This window comes from Electrona antarctica (assembly GCF_951216825.1).
Source record: "Electrona antarctica genome assembly, chromosome: 14".
Classification (NCBI taxonomy): Eukaryota; Metazoa; Chordata; class Actinopteri; order Myctophiformes; family Myctophidae; genus Electrona; species Electrona antarctica.
The window spans coordinates 40,300,370-40,317,208 of NC_136795.1; the positions used below are offsets into that span (position 1 = coordinate 40,300,370).

The following is a 16,839-nucleotide window of genomic DNA, read 5'->3' on the forward strand; positions in this document are numbered from 1 at the left end:
ACTCTTTATTAGGGGCATGTCATGTGACCTACCTGCACAGCCTTTGTGATCTACTGGTAGATCGCAATCTACCTTTTGGGCACCCCTGCCCTACAGCAATAAAGGCATAGCCTATCATGTTGCACCAGTGGTTCGCAAACTTTTAAACCTGTGACCCAAAAGAGAAACTGAATGCCTCCCCGGCCGGGACCCAAACCAGTGAAAATAGCAGATCTACAAGATTGGCTATTTTCACTAGTACTTAATCATATATTTTGGAATTTCTTGGATTTTTCTTTTGTTTCTTCATCATGAAATTACTGTGGAAAACGCCAACTCAGCGTGTGAGGAGCACGGGTTGAAGTTAAGTACTGGGAGCTGATGGTAGGCGTTGCGCTCCACCTCAGCATTCCATCTCCCAGAGGTCATTGAAACGGGGATAGACTCCCGCACCCTGGCTGGCTGATACCGACAATAAGTCTCTCTGACTTACTGACTGACTGGGGGGGGGGGGAAATAATTGAATTTGTTTTTAATTCATGAAAAATCTTGCTTTTTTTGGGAATGTTTTATTTGAAACAAAAAAAATGTAAGAAACCAAAACCCATAAAAATGTGTCCGTGACCCACAAACGGGTCCCGACCCACTGTTTGGGAACCAGTGTGTCAGTTACACAGTCTGTCAGTGTAATGTCCTTCTCTATTATACTGTATATACTGTATCACCCCCTTCCGTCCTACTGTATGTGAGTACGTGAGTCCTTTGTAAACCAAAGTATGTGGTTTTGTTCCCATGCAGGTCCAGAGCAATGAGTTCACCATCTTATCTATTTTGCCATACTGTGTATCAGTGGAGAATCTACAGTAAACTGCACTCTGTGGCAGGACCCTGGCTTTGGTAAACAGCAAAGGCCAATCTAACTAAACATGTTCACCTGTTGCCTCGTTTAGTACAGAATGTGTTGTAGAGACTACATTAAGAACAATACACGCTCAAACATCTAACGGCAATCCTCCAGCTTAACCAGGTAAGCTAAAGGGAAAACTTACGGCTGTGTTTTACTTTAGGGCCCAATCACATCATCCCGATAACTAGGTTATGGGCAATTTAACAATACACTTATTTTCTGTTTATTTTTTATTTTTTACAATGCTTGATGACATGACATGCTACTGGAGACAGTCACTAAGAGAAAATAAAGTCTTGCTTCTTTTGTAAATGTGTCAAACGAACCCATTTAAACTGGGAAACATCCATGTCATTTTAGATTTTAGCTACATTTTAGGAACGAGAAGCATATTACTAAGCAGAGGAAAATAAACCAACAAGGATTCCATGCTGCGATGCGTTGTGGGCTTGTACATACATCCACTATTCTTTTGTGTGCGACCCATTCCAGGCACGCAAATAATTTTAAATCACGTCCTAAGATTTTAGCTCACAGCACGTCACTCCGTGCCGCACAGCTATTTTTCAACCATTTTTTGTATCTTGAAAGTGTGAGAACTACTGATTTAGAAGGCATTTGTAGAATCGTCCTCAGGTCTTATTAGTGGGTTAAGAGAATATCGCTTAAAATATTGCGTGAAATTTAGCGAACAAACAAACAAAATCCATGTGGACATTAACGGGTTAACTGTACAAATACAGTGGGTGGAAGAGTGTTGTAGGGTTTGCCAGGGTCTCTGTTCTGCATACAAACAATTTGCACAGAGGTTAGTCATTCAGTATTTCACCTAACGCCTGCAACCTCGAATCAAGATCAGCGAGCTTGAAGGTGAGAGGAACACGAAGCATAGCGTAGGCACTATAGTCTGTAACATAACCCATTTAGACCCGAGATCAGATTCTAAAAATGTCTTCTAAATCCTGACAGTTTTCTGGAAAAGCTATGTTTCTATGTCAGTCGTTCTTCGATTTTTCAAAAATAGCAGACCTACAAGCTCGTAGCGCGGCACTCGGTGCCGCGCTATGAGCTTGTAGATCTGCTATTTTTCAATAGCTAAAGCATAACATAATGCTAATACCAAAAGGGGTTCCCGCCCAAAATAGGATAATTAACATTTAGAGTGGTACACACAACTAAAGTGATCCCATTACATAAGGCTGCTGTCAGGTGGAATGTTCAGAACCAAAACGGTTACTTTTCAGGAAGTAGAAAAATAAATTAAAAATAAATAACCTGTGTTCGGAAGGATGGGATGGATGGATAAAATGTAGTTAATTTAGTCGAAGCTGTTAATACTGTTCTTTTCATTGGTTTAAAAAAATTATAAAACCCACCGACTGAGTGACAGACGAACCACATTCGACCTAGCGTCCATATTTATTTTGGGCATGTCCTTATAAGTGAAAAACTTTAGAAAGGTTTAGATCGCTGACTTTTGTTACTTTAGTATAAAATGGGGAATTCATTTATGTTGTTATTATTATTATTATTGTTTTTCAAGATATGGAGATAACAAATGTCTGCCTAACAGCTACAATATAGTATATCTGCTCTCTTGTCGTCACCTAATCTGACCATTTTGTGTACATACTGTATGGGCATGTTTCTGAGGCTTAACGCAGCACACACCGATTGTGTCCACAGCTGGTATGCTGGCCCCAGTGCTGCTGGTGGTGGGGTGGGTGCTGGGAACGTCGCTGGTGCTGCCGGACCCCGACACGGCGGGGGGCGTGGAGAAGACCAGCGGCGAGGAGACCGTCCCGTGTTCGCCCGGGTGCGCCTGTCTCCCCGACGACTACAGCCTGGAACTCAACGTGTACTGCAGCGCGCGCAACCTCACGCAGGTCCCCCCCGACCTCCCGCCCGCCACGCACTCCCTCTGGCTCGACGGCAACCTGTTCACCTCGCTCCCGGCCGGCTCTTTCAAGGATCTCGCCAACCTGGACTTCCTGCAACTGCAGAGTGGCCAGCTGGCGACGCTCGACCCCCAGGTGTTCAGGTCGCTCGCGTCGCTCGCTCACATTCACCTGCAGCGGAACCGCCTGCGGTCGCTGCCGGGGACGATCTTCCAGAACACGCCCAACCTGGCCTCCCTCAGTCTCCAGAACAACCAGCTCTCTCGCATCGAGGAGAGGCTGTTCGCCGGCCTCTCGCACATGTGGCAGCTCAACCTGGGATGGAACTCGCTGACGGTGCTGCCCGAGACGGCGTTCCACGACCTGGTGGAGCTGCGGGAGCTGTTCCTGGCGGGGAACAGGCTGGCGTACCTGCAGCCGCAGCTCTTCCAGAGTCTCACCGAGCTGAAGGAGCTGGACCTAACGGGAAATTACATCAAGGTGATCAAAGCCAACGTCTTTGTCAAACTACTAAAGCTGAAAAAGCTCTACCTGGCCCAGAACCAGATCATGACGGTGGTGCCAAGAGCCTTCGTGGGCATGAGGTCCCTGCAGTGGCTGGACCTCACGAACAACCGGCTGACCAGCCTCCACGACGAGACCTTCCTGGGGCTCCATAGCCTCAACGTGCTGCGCCTCTCCAACAACTCCATCACGGGGCTCCGGCCCAGGACCTTCCGGGACCTGCAGTACCTGGAGGAGCTCCGGCTGAGCCACAACAGGATCCGCTCTCTGGGGGAGAGGATCTTTGAGGGGCTGGGCCACCTGGGCAACCTGGAGCTGGAGCACAACCAGATGCAGGAGGCGCAGGCAGGCAGCTTCACTGGCCTCTCTCACGTGGCTGTCATCAACCTGTCTGGAAGCTGCTTCCACAGCCTGCCAGACCACGTGTTCAGAGGCTTGTCAAAGCTGCACAGCCTTCACCTGGACAGAGGCTGCTTAACCAAGGTCACAACGCAAGCTTTCACTGGACTCTCTGGACTGCGACGGCTTTTCCTGCAACACAACAACATCTCCATAGTGGAACGCCAGAGCTTTGTTGACCTGGTAGGCCTGCTGGGGCTAGATATGAGTTTCAACAAGCTGGAGACTGTTCCGTCCCACACATTCTATGGTCTTAAGAATCTGGAATATTTGCTACTGTCTGGCAATGTTTTCCAACAATTCTTGCCAAACGGCACAAAACAGCTATTGCCTAAGCTGCGCTATCTCGACCTAAGAAACAATGCTTTGACGAGCATAGTCCCTGATTTCTCAGAAACTCTGGAAAAACTTTTGCTGACAGGGAATCAGTGGCAATGTGATTGCAATGCTCTTCCACTCAGACTGTACAGCTTGAGGAAGCCATTGGTGATACCCCGGCAAGTGGAAACTCACGCGGAGGGCGAGGAGCCCGACACGACTGTCACCATCTACAATAACATTACATGTGCCAGCCCACCCAGCCTGGACGGCCTCGACCTACGGGATGTTGCCAACCAACATGTCCTGTGTCGTTGACATTTCTTTTGTTTATTTCTTATGTGCAACATAATGCCAGGATGCCAGGTTTAAAGTGGTGGTTTAAAGTACTCTACTTTGGAACTGTAACATTTATGTACCGATTAGACAAGATAAGAGTATTGTTTAGTGTAGGTTTTGGTTTTCATATGATGGGCCTTTAACAAATAATAAAATACAATCTAATAACAGACAGAAAATTCACACAACTGCCATGACACTGCATTTTCTTTGATTATGTTTGCCTGTGTTCAAGTTATATTTTTACAATGAACCATAATATGCAACCATAATATATGTGTAAACTGTATGTTTTGGAGCTCCTTTGCAAACTGTACTGTGAAAATTAAACACATCATAGAAACAATAACTTCAGTGTATGTTTTAAGCCTTTGTGTATTCAACACCATTTAAAATCCTGATACTGGGACCACATGAAGAAAATGGCATCATTTCATTTAAATTGATACTGAACAAGTCCTTTAGTTTAATGTGGAGCGCCACTGTATAATAATAATAAACACACTTTTTTTTTGATCATTACCATATAGAACTTGTATATCTGCTATTTTTTAAAGATCGTGAAAATGTGTGCAAATCGTTGAATATATAATTTCACAGTGAACGTTTTTAACTCAAATATTTGATTCTGGGGGGTCCCTGGAACAACATATTTTCAGATGAGGGTCCGCGGCCAAATACATATAATGTTTGGGGGCCTTGACATGAAAAGTTTTCAGAAAACTGTTAGATTTAAGAAGACATTTGTAGAATCTGGTCTCGGGTCTTAACCCATTCAGGACGGGAACCCCTTTTGGTGTTTTAAACATTATGTTATACTTTAGCTATTGAAAAATGGTGAAAATGTGGCGCAAATCTTTGAATATATATTCTTTCAGAGCGAACGTTTTAACTCAAATCTTTGATTCTGGGGGGTCCCTGGAACAACATATTTTCAGATGGGGGTCGTGGCCAATTACATTTTTGGGGTCTTTGACATGAAATAGTTTGAGAACCACTGATATAGAAACATAGGATTTTCAGAAAACAGTCATGATTTAGAAGACATTTGTAGAATCTGGTCTCGGGTCTTAATGGCTAAAACCAACAATAGCAGCGCCTAATTAGTTTTTCCACTGGTGACTCACAGGAGGAGCTCCAATGCTCCTCGTCGAAATAATCAATTTAAGCAATGCCTAATAGTTTTTAATTATCATTCTCTTTGTAAGCAAAGTAGCATTTCATTGTCCATCTGGTTTAGCACTTTAACACTTATAGGTAATCCATCTCATGAATAAACGGCACCTCAGAGTGCCCTCAAGGCCCGGATCCATATTTACTTTCAAAACATTGCATTGCGTTACTATGGCAACAGAGGATGGATGCCACTGGGAATTCTGCAGGTACTGAAAGCTTTCCACTTGCTACTGATGATGATGATGATGATGATATGGACCTGAATCCTTGGACAGAAGTGGTCCCCAGTAAGTTGAACATGTCTACTTTTCTGCGCAAGCATTATGTTTGTTTGATTGATTGATTGATTGATTGATTGATTGAAAAGTGTATTCACAGTATGTAGAATGGGTACATTTCAAACAAAAGTGTTGAAGTCAATACAAAAACCCCTACGAGGGTGAAACCATAAAAGTACTAAGACTTGTTCACATCAGGGTACTCCATTTTCAATTCATCGGAATATTTAAAGACGTACAAATATACACTTCTATGAAAAAAAGGAAATTATCAAAAATTATATAGAAATATATATTGGAAAAAAAGGGGTGGGGGACAGTTTCGAATTGCAGCCATGGTGCTCTCTGAGAGCAGTTTTGAAGCAGTCTAGGGATGCACATTTCTTAATGGCTGTTGGTACGGCGTTCCACAATTTAGTGGCATAGGAGCGAAATTAAATTAATCCCATGTTTGAGCCGAATCTGGGTTGCACGTGGTTAGTTGAACTCCCTCTGGTGTTGTGAGTGTGGACTTCGTTGACATTAAGTGAGTATTTTGACAGGTAGGCCTACATGGATATCTTGGTGGTGTAGCGAATCTTGTACACCAGACCCATTGCAAGTTGATGTGCTCTGTTACCAACCCTCAACCATTCCAGCTTATCAAAATGGGCAGGGGTGAGGTGGGTTCTAGGAGTAAGGCCAAGTAGTAGCCTGACCAGTTTGTTTTGGGAAGTCTGGATTCTTGTTTTAAGTGCCTTTTATGTGCTGTGGTTTGTCACAAAATCAAGGATGGAATGGACTGACTGCAGCTTCCAAACCCTGCTCCAAGCCCACACACAGTCTCAAAACCAACAATATGAACCTACTATCGCATCCACAACGTCTATACTCACTGTGTGTGTCTGTTGTTCAGAGCTGGAGTCTGGGATCGGTAGCGTTCTGGCCAAACTCCTGCGCAGCGCTCAGCCGAGTGCATGGTGGTCCTGGACCAAAACAAGGCGGCATCCCTGCCTGGTGGTCCTGGACAAAAACAAGGCTGCATCCCTGCCTGGTGGTCCTGGACCAAAACAAGGCTGCATCCCTGCCTGGCATCCTCAGCCGAGTGCCTGGTGGTCCTGGACCAAAACAAGGCTGCATCCCTGCCTGGCATCCGTTGAAAAAGTCACCTGCAGGTTTCCATTTTAGTATTAATTAACCACTTGAACCCCAGCATCCTGTTCTGGGAGGATTAGCCAAAAGTACCCAATCTATAAGCTCACATAACGCGTGGGGTTATTTAGATATTAGCTATTTTTGGAGAAGAGTGGGTTTATTTAAATGGTACATGGTACATTTATATAGCACCTTTATCCATGGCGCTTTACATAGATTGTGCATTACATTCACACACACATTCATACACCGATTGCGGCGGAAGCCATGCAAGGCACCAACCAGCACATCGGGAGCAATTTGGGGTTCAGTGTCTTGCCCAAGGACACTTCGACATGTAGCCAGGAGGAGCCGGGATTCGAACCGCCGACCCATGGATCATTGGACGACCTACTCTACCTCTTGAGTCACAGTCGCCCCAGATTCAGATATTAGCTATTTTTGGAGAAGAGATTTGGTGTAGAGGGGAAAAGCAGTCCAAGTACACAGTCAACTCAGGTAAAAAAAAAAAGTATAAAATGCTTTTTAGTTCAAATCTAAAATCTCAAACTTGACTTTGTATGAGTAAATGGGTATTGATTGACATGACATGAAAAAAAGCTCACTTTGTTTTCTTTGACTGGTTCAAAATAAAGGACCCTTTTAATAGTCATTTGGAACATTGAGTGTATATTTATGTGACTCAGTGAGCTTTGTCAACAGCGCTGTGGAATAACACAGAACAGTTTGTCATGCTGTGACGATAAACAGTACTTCTGTGTGTGTTTATAACAGACAGGGTCCATACTGTGATGATAAACAGTGTTGTCTGTGCCAGCCAGACAAAGTGCCTGCTGGAGCAGCTGATGGGGTTAGGCTGCCACCTGGTGGCATGGAGGATGTGTGCACTACTAGAGGAGAACCAGAGGCAACACAACGCTGAAACTACACAGATACTGTACTCTTAGTCTAGGAGGACCTGTAAAATATGTATATGCACTTCATTTAGGAGAGAATATCTCAACTGTTCTTGGCTAATATGACCCCCATATAACCCCTCCCACACGGACAACAATACCCAAAAACATAGCTCTATCTTCTAAACCGTTGGAGCTACAGATGTTCTGAGGTGCTCAAAATGTTGAGAATACTCATGTTTGATTATTCAATAGACCATATGCACACAGTGGTCATCTTGCCATTAAGTTAATGGCAGGGTGGCAACTAGCCACAATTGTGCCATACAAACTAAGAGGCTCCCGGTGCACATTTCCTAATGCACCCTAAAGGACACTGGTTGGTTCCCAAACCTTTCAGATCGAGACCCAAAAGAGAGATCAGATGTTTGCGTATGCAAACTAGTGAAAATAGTAGAGCACACAAGCTTGTAAATGAGCAATTTTAATTACTTCTTTAATTATTGTTTATTTATTTATGGAATTTCTTAGATTAGTTTGTTTGTTTTAAACTATACAACATTTTTTTAAATATATTATATTTTAAAGGTATATTCAGTGATTTCACTTAATTCAAATATCACTTCTTTTTTTGTTTTGTTGTGATAATCCTCCCTACTATAGAGTGTGCTGACCATATAAGGAGTTCCTCCCTGTCCCCAGTTAACCCCTGGGGGTCAAAAAAACATAGTTTTCGTTTTTGACTAGGTGGCCCAGCCTTCATCCAATCAGGATAGAGATGGGGCCTTCCGCCAATCATGATCGAGTGGGGGCTCGGCCTTGGTGTGCGTGCTGTTGGCCTGTTGCGTGTCCCCCCCCCACTGTAGTGTGTGCATGTGCAAAAAGAAAATTTCGATTTTACTCGAATCGTGACCCAAAACAATTGGTCTGACTAAATACCTCAATATCAATATTGTAACATGGTATTGATGTTATACAATTTCTTCTGAATTGAAAAATTAAATGAGAATAGCATAAGAACCTGATCTGCACTATTTTCTCATTATGACGTGCCCAAAATAGGGATGCCATGTTGAAAGGGGTTAACGTACCATTGACGGGTCCGTTTCCCCTCTTTCCACAGGCCAAGCCACTGTATTCAACCACCCTCATGACATGAGGGTTTGAGAACCACTGTTTGAGATCATACAGTTGGGTGCCACCGATATTGTCCCTTATCATTTGACCCATTTAGGCCTGACTTCAAAACCTTTAAAAATCCTTCTAAATCCTGAAAAAATCCTTCTAAATTTTCACGATTTTTTAAAAATAGCAGACCTACAAGCTCGTAGCGCGCCACTCGGTGGCGCGCTATGAGCTTGTAGATCTGCTATTTTTCAATAGCTAAATTATAACATAATGTTTAAAACACCAAAAGGGGTTCTCGCCCAAAATGGGTTAACTGTCCTTTTGCGCAGATCACGCAAACCTCAGCAAAAAGAAAAGGACAATATCGATGGCCTCCAACTGTAATATTGTTAGAACTATGATCTCAAACAGTGCTTCTCAAACTTTTCATTTGAAGGACCACCATAAACGAGTGTACAAATGGAACCAAATAGAAGTGTCCATTCAGTTCCATTTGTATACGCACTTGGAACCGCCTCAATGACCCGTGAGGGTCCACGAACCCCACGTTGAGAACCACCAATCTAAAGAGCACTAGTTTTGAAAAATACAATAAAAAACAGTCTACATTATTTTCTTGTGCATTTGATTTCATTTTTTTGAGTGGTGCAAACCACTCCAACAACCAGCTTTGTCTGTATCTATGTTTGTGTCTATGTATGTGTGTACCTGTACGTGTGTGTACCTGTACGTGGGACCCAATAAATGAGCATGGTTACTATGGTCACTGACATTACGTCAGACCACAGCTGATCAGGCTACATAAGACCTCGCACCACTCAGTTCACACGGGTGTGATTTTTCCCAGTATGTCTGCTATTCAAGTAGGGGCCCTACAGAAGAAACATTACGGTGTAGTTAATGTTTTATTCTATTCATTTACAGCAGTATTCGTTCAATGAAACAAAAATCAGATTTTCTACTTTGGTCACTCGACCTCTGCTAAAGATAGGCCAGTTCTACACTTTGAGTTCACGAGACAAAAAGTATTGCACACATTATTATTATGTCAGATGAAAAAGAGTTTAATTCCCCAAGATGATAAAAAATAAATGTGAATTCTGTAAACCGTTGCATAACTGTAGTGTGACATTTTTAACAAGTGTTAACAAACTAGTAAATATATACACTACAAAATATTATGCAGTACACAATTCTTAAATGTAGAAAACAAATGTCTATTATTCTATGAGGCTTTCAGCTAAAGGTCTTGCTGTTTACAAGACAAAAATATCAATATTTCAACCACGATATGTTCTAGGATTATCAGAATTATGTTTCCTACATATCCATACACCAAAATAAGGGACATGTTTATTTGTAAATAAATATCTAACCCAGACATCTGCGAAATGCACTTTCAGATTCAACCCATTTAGACCCGAGGACACATCTGCGTCACCTTATAGCTTTTAACCAGTATTTTAAGCTTTATCTGTTGAAAAATAGCAGATCTACAAGCTCATATCGCGGCACCGATTGCCACGCTACGAGCTTGTAGATCTGCTATTTTTTGTATTGTGAAAATTTGGCTCAAATCTTTGAATATATTTTCACAGCAAACATTTTTAACTCAAATCTTTGCTTCTGGGGGGGTCCCTGGAACATCATATTTTCATATGGGGCTCACGGCAAAATACATATAATTCTGGGGCTCCTTGACATGAAAATATTTGTACCACTGACATAGAAACAGGTTTTTTGTTTTTTTAAAGACATTTGTAGAATCTGGCCTCAGGTCTTAATGGGTTAACACATTGCTCTCTATTCAATCGTTGCATTAGCCTGAGAAAAACACATCTCGTTCTCTCGTTACACGTACACAAACTTGAAAACGTGCATGTGTTTTAGTTGTTATAAATTTATTATTTTTTATTGAATAGCAATTCACAACTAGATGCTACATCATATTGGATTAACTGCTCTCCATAATAATATTTCCAGTGACCTATTCATTGAATATCTAATTTAGAACAAATACATTCAATATTTCAGGGCTTCAATGTTAAAATAACATTTCTACTGAAATTCTACGGCATATATGGAACAAGCGGTTCCACATTCAGATTATTTTATGACCACACTTGTACAAGTATCATTTTTTACTAAATTTGAACAGCTCCATACATCATACTCGTATACATGTACAAGATTGCATAAATCTTCAGGCTCCATTTTCATAATATTAAAAACAAAAGACAACACAACACAACTAACGGTAATGCAAAATAGATTAAACTATTCCAACGCAGAGCATAATAATAATAAACACATCTATTACAGTTCATTTACAAGAGTCTATTTGGTGCTTTTGTTTACAAATACTTATTTTTTTTTCTCGTTTCGTTTCTTGGTGCCACTAAAAGGCTAATTGAGATCAGAAGGAGTTTGTAGGTATTGCTGTCATAATGGTTTGTCTAATGGCATGGCAAATACAGACTGAGAGGGGATCTTCAATCGTGTCTCTTGCGTCATTCTGCTAAACCGTCTCAGTGGGAAAAAAAACACTTCTATGCAAACAGTGATACACTTTTCAGCTCAAGTGGCCCCTGGAATACAGGCCGTCGTTTACAGGTCAATTTCCTTCAAACGTGGTCCACAAAAATACTGTAAGGCACTGACATTTCAAATCTAATTGTGGTCTGTCGTATATAGCAGGGGTTCTCAACCCGTGGGTCACGACCCCTCGGGGGGGTCGCCAAATTATTTTAGGGGGTCCCCAAATTATTTTCGAAAAAAAAAGAAAAAAAAAAGAAGTTTTAAAAAAAAAAAACACGATTTTTCAAAAATAGCAGACCTACAAGCTCACTCGGTGGCGCGCTATGAGCTTGTAGATCTGCTATTTTTAAATAGCTAAATTATAAGAATGCTTAAAACACCAAAAGGGGTTCCCGCCCAAAATGGTTTAAGGTTATTGTAGCAGTCAATTTATATTGGGGGTCGGGAGGGGGCGGGGCGGGGGTCCCGAGACATTGCCAAAGCATTTCCGGGGGTCCCCGGCCAAAAACGTTGAGAACCCCTGGTATATAGGTCTGTGTTACATTTCTGCTTTTGTAGAATGTGGAGATGCATCTCAGAGCAATATTCCCTATGTTCCAAATTGAAATGATTGTTTTAAAATCGTTATAAAAAGGCACCGATGTATTTGAAAAAATATTAATTGGTCCACTATAGAGATTAAATTTAACACACTTAACAAAGAAATGTTATAACAATATACACGTAAGCCGATCGAGCTTACCGAGAGAATTGCTCAAAAGATTTAGGTTAGCCAAGACGGTAAGCAGGGGCCAGCGACAATTTCATAGAATGATTCAACGTAAGGTCTGTATCTGCCATTGAGATTTGTTACAAGAATTATTTTCATATAAAAAAAAAGTTAAATCCATTTTGACCACATGACGTTGCTTCATGATGATTTTATGGATGACGAGTAAAACCATTAGCCAATCAAACAAACCAATCCAATGGCGAGAGAGCAACCTACAGTCATTCTAGGCCTAACTTGACAGCATACAGTCAGTGCACAACTAGCACTATGGAGCTGAGCAAAAACAATAAGGGAAATTAAAAAAAGAAATACTTCAAATAGTTCTATATTTAACTTATATGGCCACTTTAGAATTTAACACAAATGCCCCAACTCCTCTCTGGCTTTCCTTCACTGTAGTCAAAAGCTGAGTCACGGTCAGCATGTGCTCGCCAATATTGCACAAATCTGCCATTAATTAACAAACATAGATTTAATGCTAAATCAAATTCACACACAGAGACATCAAGTCAGAATTCATTTGATCATTTGTATAACAGCAGAGTACAACTACAGCTAAACTAGATAGTAAAAAAAGAAAAACAGGATATTATCAGTGACTGAATATTAACCATATCAATCTACTTTAAGGTATGAGGTGATTTATCAAACTAGACGTTTTGCTGATAAAAGAAAGAAAGAAAATGAATGGATGAAATTCAATGATATTCAAAAGAAATAACAGTACAGGTGTCTTTGGTAAAACTACAAAAATGGACTTGGAAGTCCATTAATATTGTAAGCAAAAGCCATGGGTATAGTTCTCTCTGTCATTTCATCACTGTAATCATTTTAATGACATCATATAAATGAAAAGGTTAAAAGTGATACATCCTTTCCCCAAAAACAGAACCCACACCAGTTTTACAGTGTTTAACTTGTTGCCATATTTCCTACTATAAAATTGAACTGGTAGTCATGTCCATGTCAAGTCTACCAAGCCTTTCCACTCCTCCCGAGCTTTAGGCATGACTTATATGACTATATATATGACTATATAACCGTTGGTGTACAGCAGTGTTAATTTTGACAGCAATTTTTTGATTTAGTTTTAGTCGTAGTCTTTTGAAGAAAATGTAATTTAGTTGTATTCATATTTTAGTCATCTGAAAAAGGTTTTGGTTTTAGTAGACACAATCTATAGTTGATTTTGTCGACAAAAATGTATTTCGGCAGGCCTTGATGGCCTCGTCGTAATGATTGATTTGGGATGCACTGCTAAAAACAGCTGGTCTGCGTCTGCGATGTGTTGTGAGCTTGTAGATCTGCTATTTTTAAGATTGCTACCAACTTGTCTCTTAGATCTACTGAATCTCTTCTCCACTAGTCCCTCCCTAACATTTTAGTCTTATTTTTTCTTGAGGACATTTCTTAGTTTTAGTCATCATAGCTTTAGTTTTTATTTCGTTTTTTATTCCGCCACCACAGAGCCATACTCGGACAATGAACGGTAATAGCTCTGTGTGCCTGTGGGGTGTTGGCCAGCGCCCTGATCAACTACCTTAGAATTTTGGACAGGATGCCCCTGATCCTGATACATTTTGACTATTATTACGAAAACATACATTACCCACTTCAACCCTAATATATACATTCCGGCCATTTGAAAATAGATGATCTACAAGCTCACAATGCGTCACAATCCGGCCATTGATTTGTAACAAAGTAGGTCTACATAGCACAATACCTATTTGAATAGTCACTAGTAGAGAACACCACTTTGGTTCAGTTTAAAAGTGGACATAGTGGATTTAAGTTTCCTTCCCAGGCAGAACGCAACAACAAAAGCCCAGTATGTCCTGTGATAACGAAGTTAATCAGGATGGGGGCATATTAAATGCTGCACGCCAGTAGGAGCAAAGGATAATGTTGGCAGGCCAACCGAAATATAACCGACTTCAACCAATTGAAAACTCGGGACATTCCACAACAATGCAGGTCTGTTATCGTTATCGCCATACTAAAGCCATTTGACGGAAAGAAGTACCAAAAATTGTAACTCAAAAACTTGAGACCCACACAGAGAATAAGTCAATCAAATACGGTTTAGCCAAGTCTGATGCAGATAAAGGTATGGACAGTCTGAGCTATGTGTATGTGTAATGCATAATAAACATTCAAAACATCTACATGTATTATAAGAAACTAACGCTAATACCTTTTCCAGTAGCAGCAGAGCTCGCAGAGGTGAAGTTAAGAAGCCTTTAAGTACACTAAAAATGACTCGATACAAATATTCTGGCAGTGTGACAGTGTGAACTGTTTTTTTTCTTCTCTCCTTTCTTTTAAGCTGGTTAAGATATCGCATATCACATGCAATAGGAGATGTGTTTAGCCTGCCTTTTATGCCATGTAATAAAAAAATGTAAAGCAAAATACCATACTTTCTTGAAGAAACCTTTTTTCCCCTCTGAGTTGCTTGCTGAATGTAAACAATTAATTTTCCCATTTGTAAGTAGCAAAAAGGTGTACCTGGAAAATACATGGTTTTCTATCGAAGCGAAAAGCAAAGATGAAAAGAAAATGCATTGTCTTTTTTTTTGTTTGTTTGTTTCGTTTTGTTAGATTTTTCAAACACAGTAGGAGGTCATTTCAATTAGAGTAACCTAAGCACAATACACTGTCGTAATTGAAGATGCAACTTACATGTCAACCACAGAATTCTTCATTCAACATTGCAAAATATGTATTACAAGAATATGAATTAAATCACTGAACGTTTGAGAAAAAAAAAGAAAAACAAGAATAAGCCTTTTGACTTGTTGCTATACAAGATCATATATTATGTCCCATGTCTCTCAAACATTAAATTGAAAAAATGAAATTTAAAACATGATAATACGTAAGCTGCACCCAAAGAGCACCACGGCCAAGGACTGGGGGGTTTTAATCTTCATGTTTTAGCTTGGTGTCAGCACTCAGGCACCGACACAATTTGTTTTCATACAATTATCGTCCGCGGAAATACTTAGGCGGGGATCGGGGCCAAAATACATTATGGCATATATAATTACATATTCTACAGTATGTGAACGCCTCTGCTAGCCTAAAGTAGACGTTTGTTGTGCAGAAACATGTGCACAAGCTTTAACTACTGGTGTTTTCGCTCCGACAATCTCAAAACATAACTTTTCATCTAAGGAAGGCAAAGGCACTTGAGAGTGAGAGGCCGATATGTTCTAGACAAGGTCAAGAGGCTAGATTTCTACAAAATGTTACCATTTCAGGCTTTAGCAAATACAATACATGCTCCTCTATTGACTAGGCTATATAAATCTCTAAAAGACAGACTGATTGAATAAATGCCGTAACATTTTTAGCATGTGCCTCACTGATATTACCACTGCTGGTTATGCCTAAAATGCATTTTTTAAGTTTGCACTTATTTGATTGACTTTTTTTTTTTCAATATATAAATGTAACTATTAAAGTAGAAACTATTAAGTGCTTTTCTATGAAAGCCAACTAATACAGAACAATAGCATGATTTAACAGTAGGAAACATAAAACATTCAAATTATGTTTCACAGTACACTGACACAAAAGCCTCAGACATCAGCTTATATAGAAAAAAATATATAAATCTAAAAAACAAAGAACAGGAACAAACTACAAAGCAGCTTAAAGCAAAGATTCTACATCCCCTTTAACAAATTACCCCCAGGTCAACAAAGTGCTTTAATAAGAAATCAAATTTCTTGGGTCGGTCACAATAATGCTTGACTGGTTGCTTAAAAATACAAATCACGGCATTGGATGAAAATTTGGGTTGTACTTAAAGAGGTATGCCACTAAATACCAGCAGTCACATGATTGGTCTATTTCCTTACGCGTTCCTTTGCGGACAATTTTGTTCCAGTGGTTCCCAAAGTGCTGTCCGGGGCCCCCCAGGGGCCCTTGAGGCGGCTCCCAGGGGGTCCCCAGCTAAATACGACATAGCATGAAAATCCGTTTAAACACCACTTTAATGCCACTTTGGCTACCGGAAAACAGACGATCTACAAGCTCACAACGCCTTGCTAAACGACACGTTTTGAGCTTGTAGATCTGCCGTTTTTGAAATATTTTGAACATTATTAATACTATTTATTATACATACATTTAACAACGCAAATCTCTTATGGTGCAACTGGCAAAATCCTAATTCTCGTGCTGCGTTCACATGGGCAGACGCAAAGATGCAAAGCTACACAGTGCATTTGTAGCCGTTGTATCTTTTGCAGCAGCTACAAGCGTCGGATTTGCTTCGTAGCGTCACGTCGCTGGCTTCCATTGACAATGAATGGCAGACTGCGTCGTTGCATCTGCCTGTGTGAACGCACCATCAGACAGTCTCGGAATTAGGGCCGATTCATACTCCTATTTTACCGCTGTTTCGGCGCTGTAGTGCCGAAATGATTTCGGCTCGTCAGAAATTTTCAGTAGCACCGAAGAGCCGACTTTAGGACGGTACCCGCCCCCCCCGAACCTCAAATGACGTCACATTGTAGGCTCTACAGCGCTGAACCGACTTTTATTCGGCTCTAAAATAGGA

General features: G+C 40.9%; 1 protein-coding gene across 2 annotated transcripts; it reads left to right on the plus strand.

The window, feature by feature from the left end:
• The first annotated feature begins 949 nt into the window (after window positions 1-949).
• On the plus strand, window positions 950-4,385 carry igfals (insulin-like growth factor binding protein, acid labile subunit). 2 transcript variants are annotated; one of them, XM_079520373.1, is made up of 2 exons: window positions 950-1,006; window positions 2,573-4,385. In XM_079520373.1, exon 2 carries the CDS (start codon window positions 2,578-2,580, stop codon window positions 4,321-4,323), a length of 1,746 nt encoding a protein of 581 aa, XP_079376499.1. In that variant the 5' UTR covers window positions 950-1,006; window positions 2,573-2,577; the 3' UTR covers window positions 4,324-4,385. The 2 variants fall into 2 exon arrangements, with proteins under 2 accessions (XP_079376499.1, XP_079376500.1); XM_079520374.1 differs by lacking the exon at window positions 950-1,006 and adding an exon at window positions 1,740-1,756.
• Window positions 4,386-16,839: the final 12,454 nt, after the last annotated feature.

Bases quoted from the DNA above. Each gene is read 5' to 3' on its own strand.
- igfals (XM_079520373.1), top strand. From the start codon at position 2,578: ATGCTGGCCCCAGTGCTGCTGGTGGTGGGGTGGGTGCTGGGAACGTCG.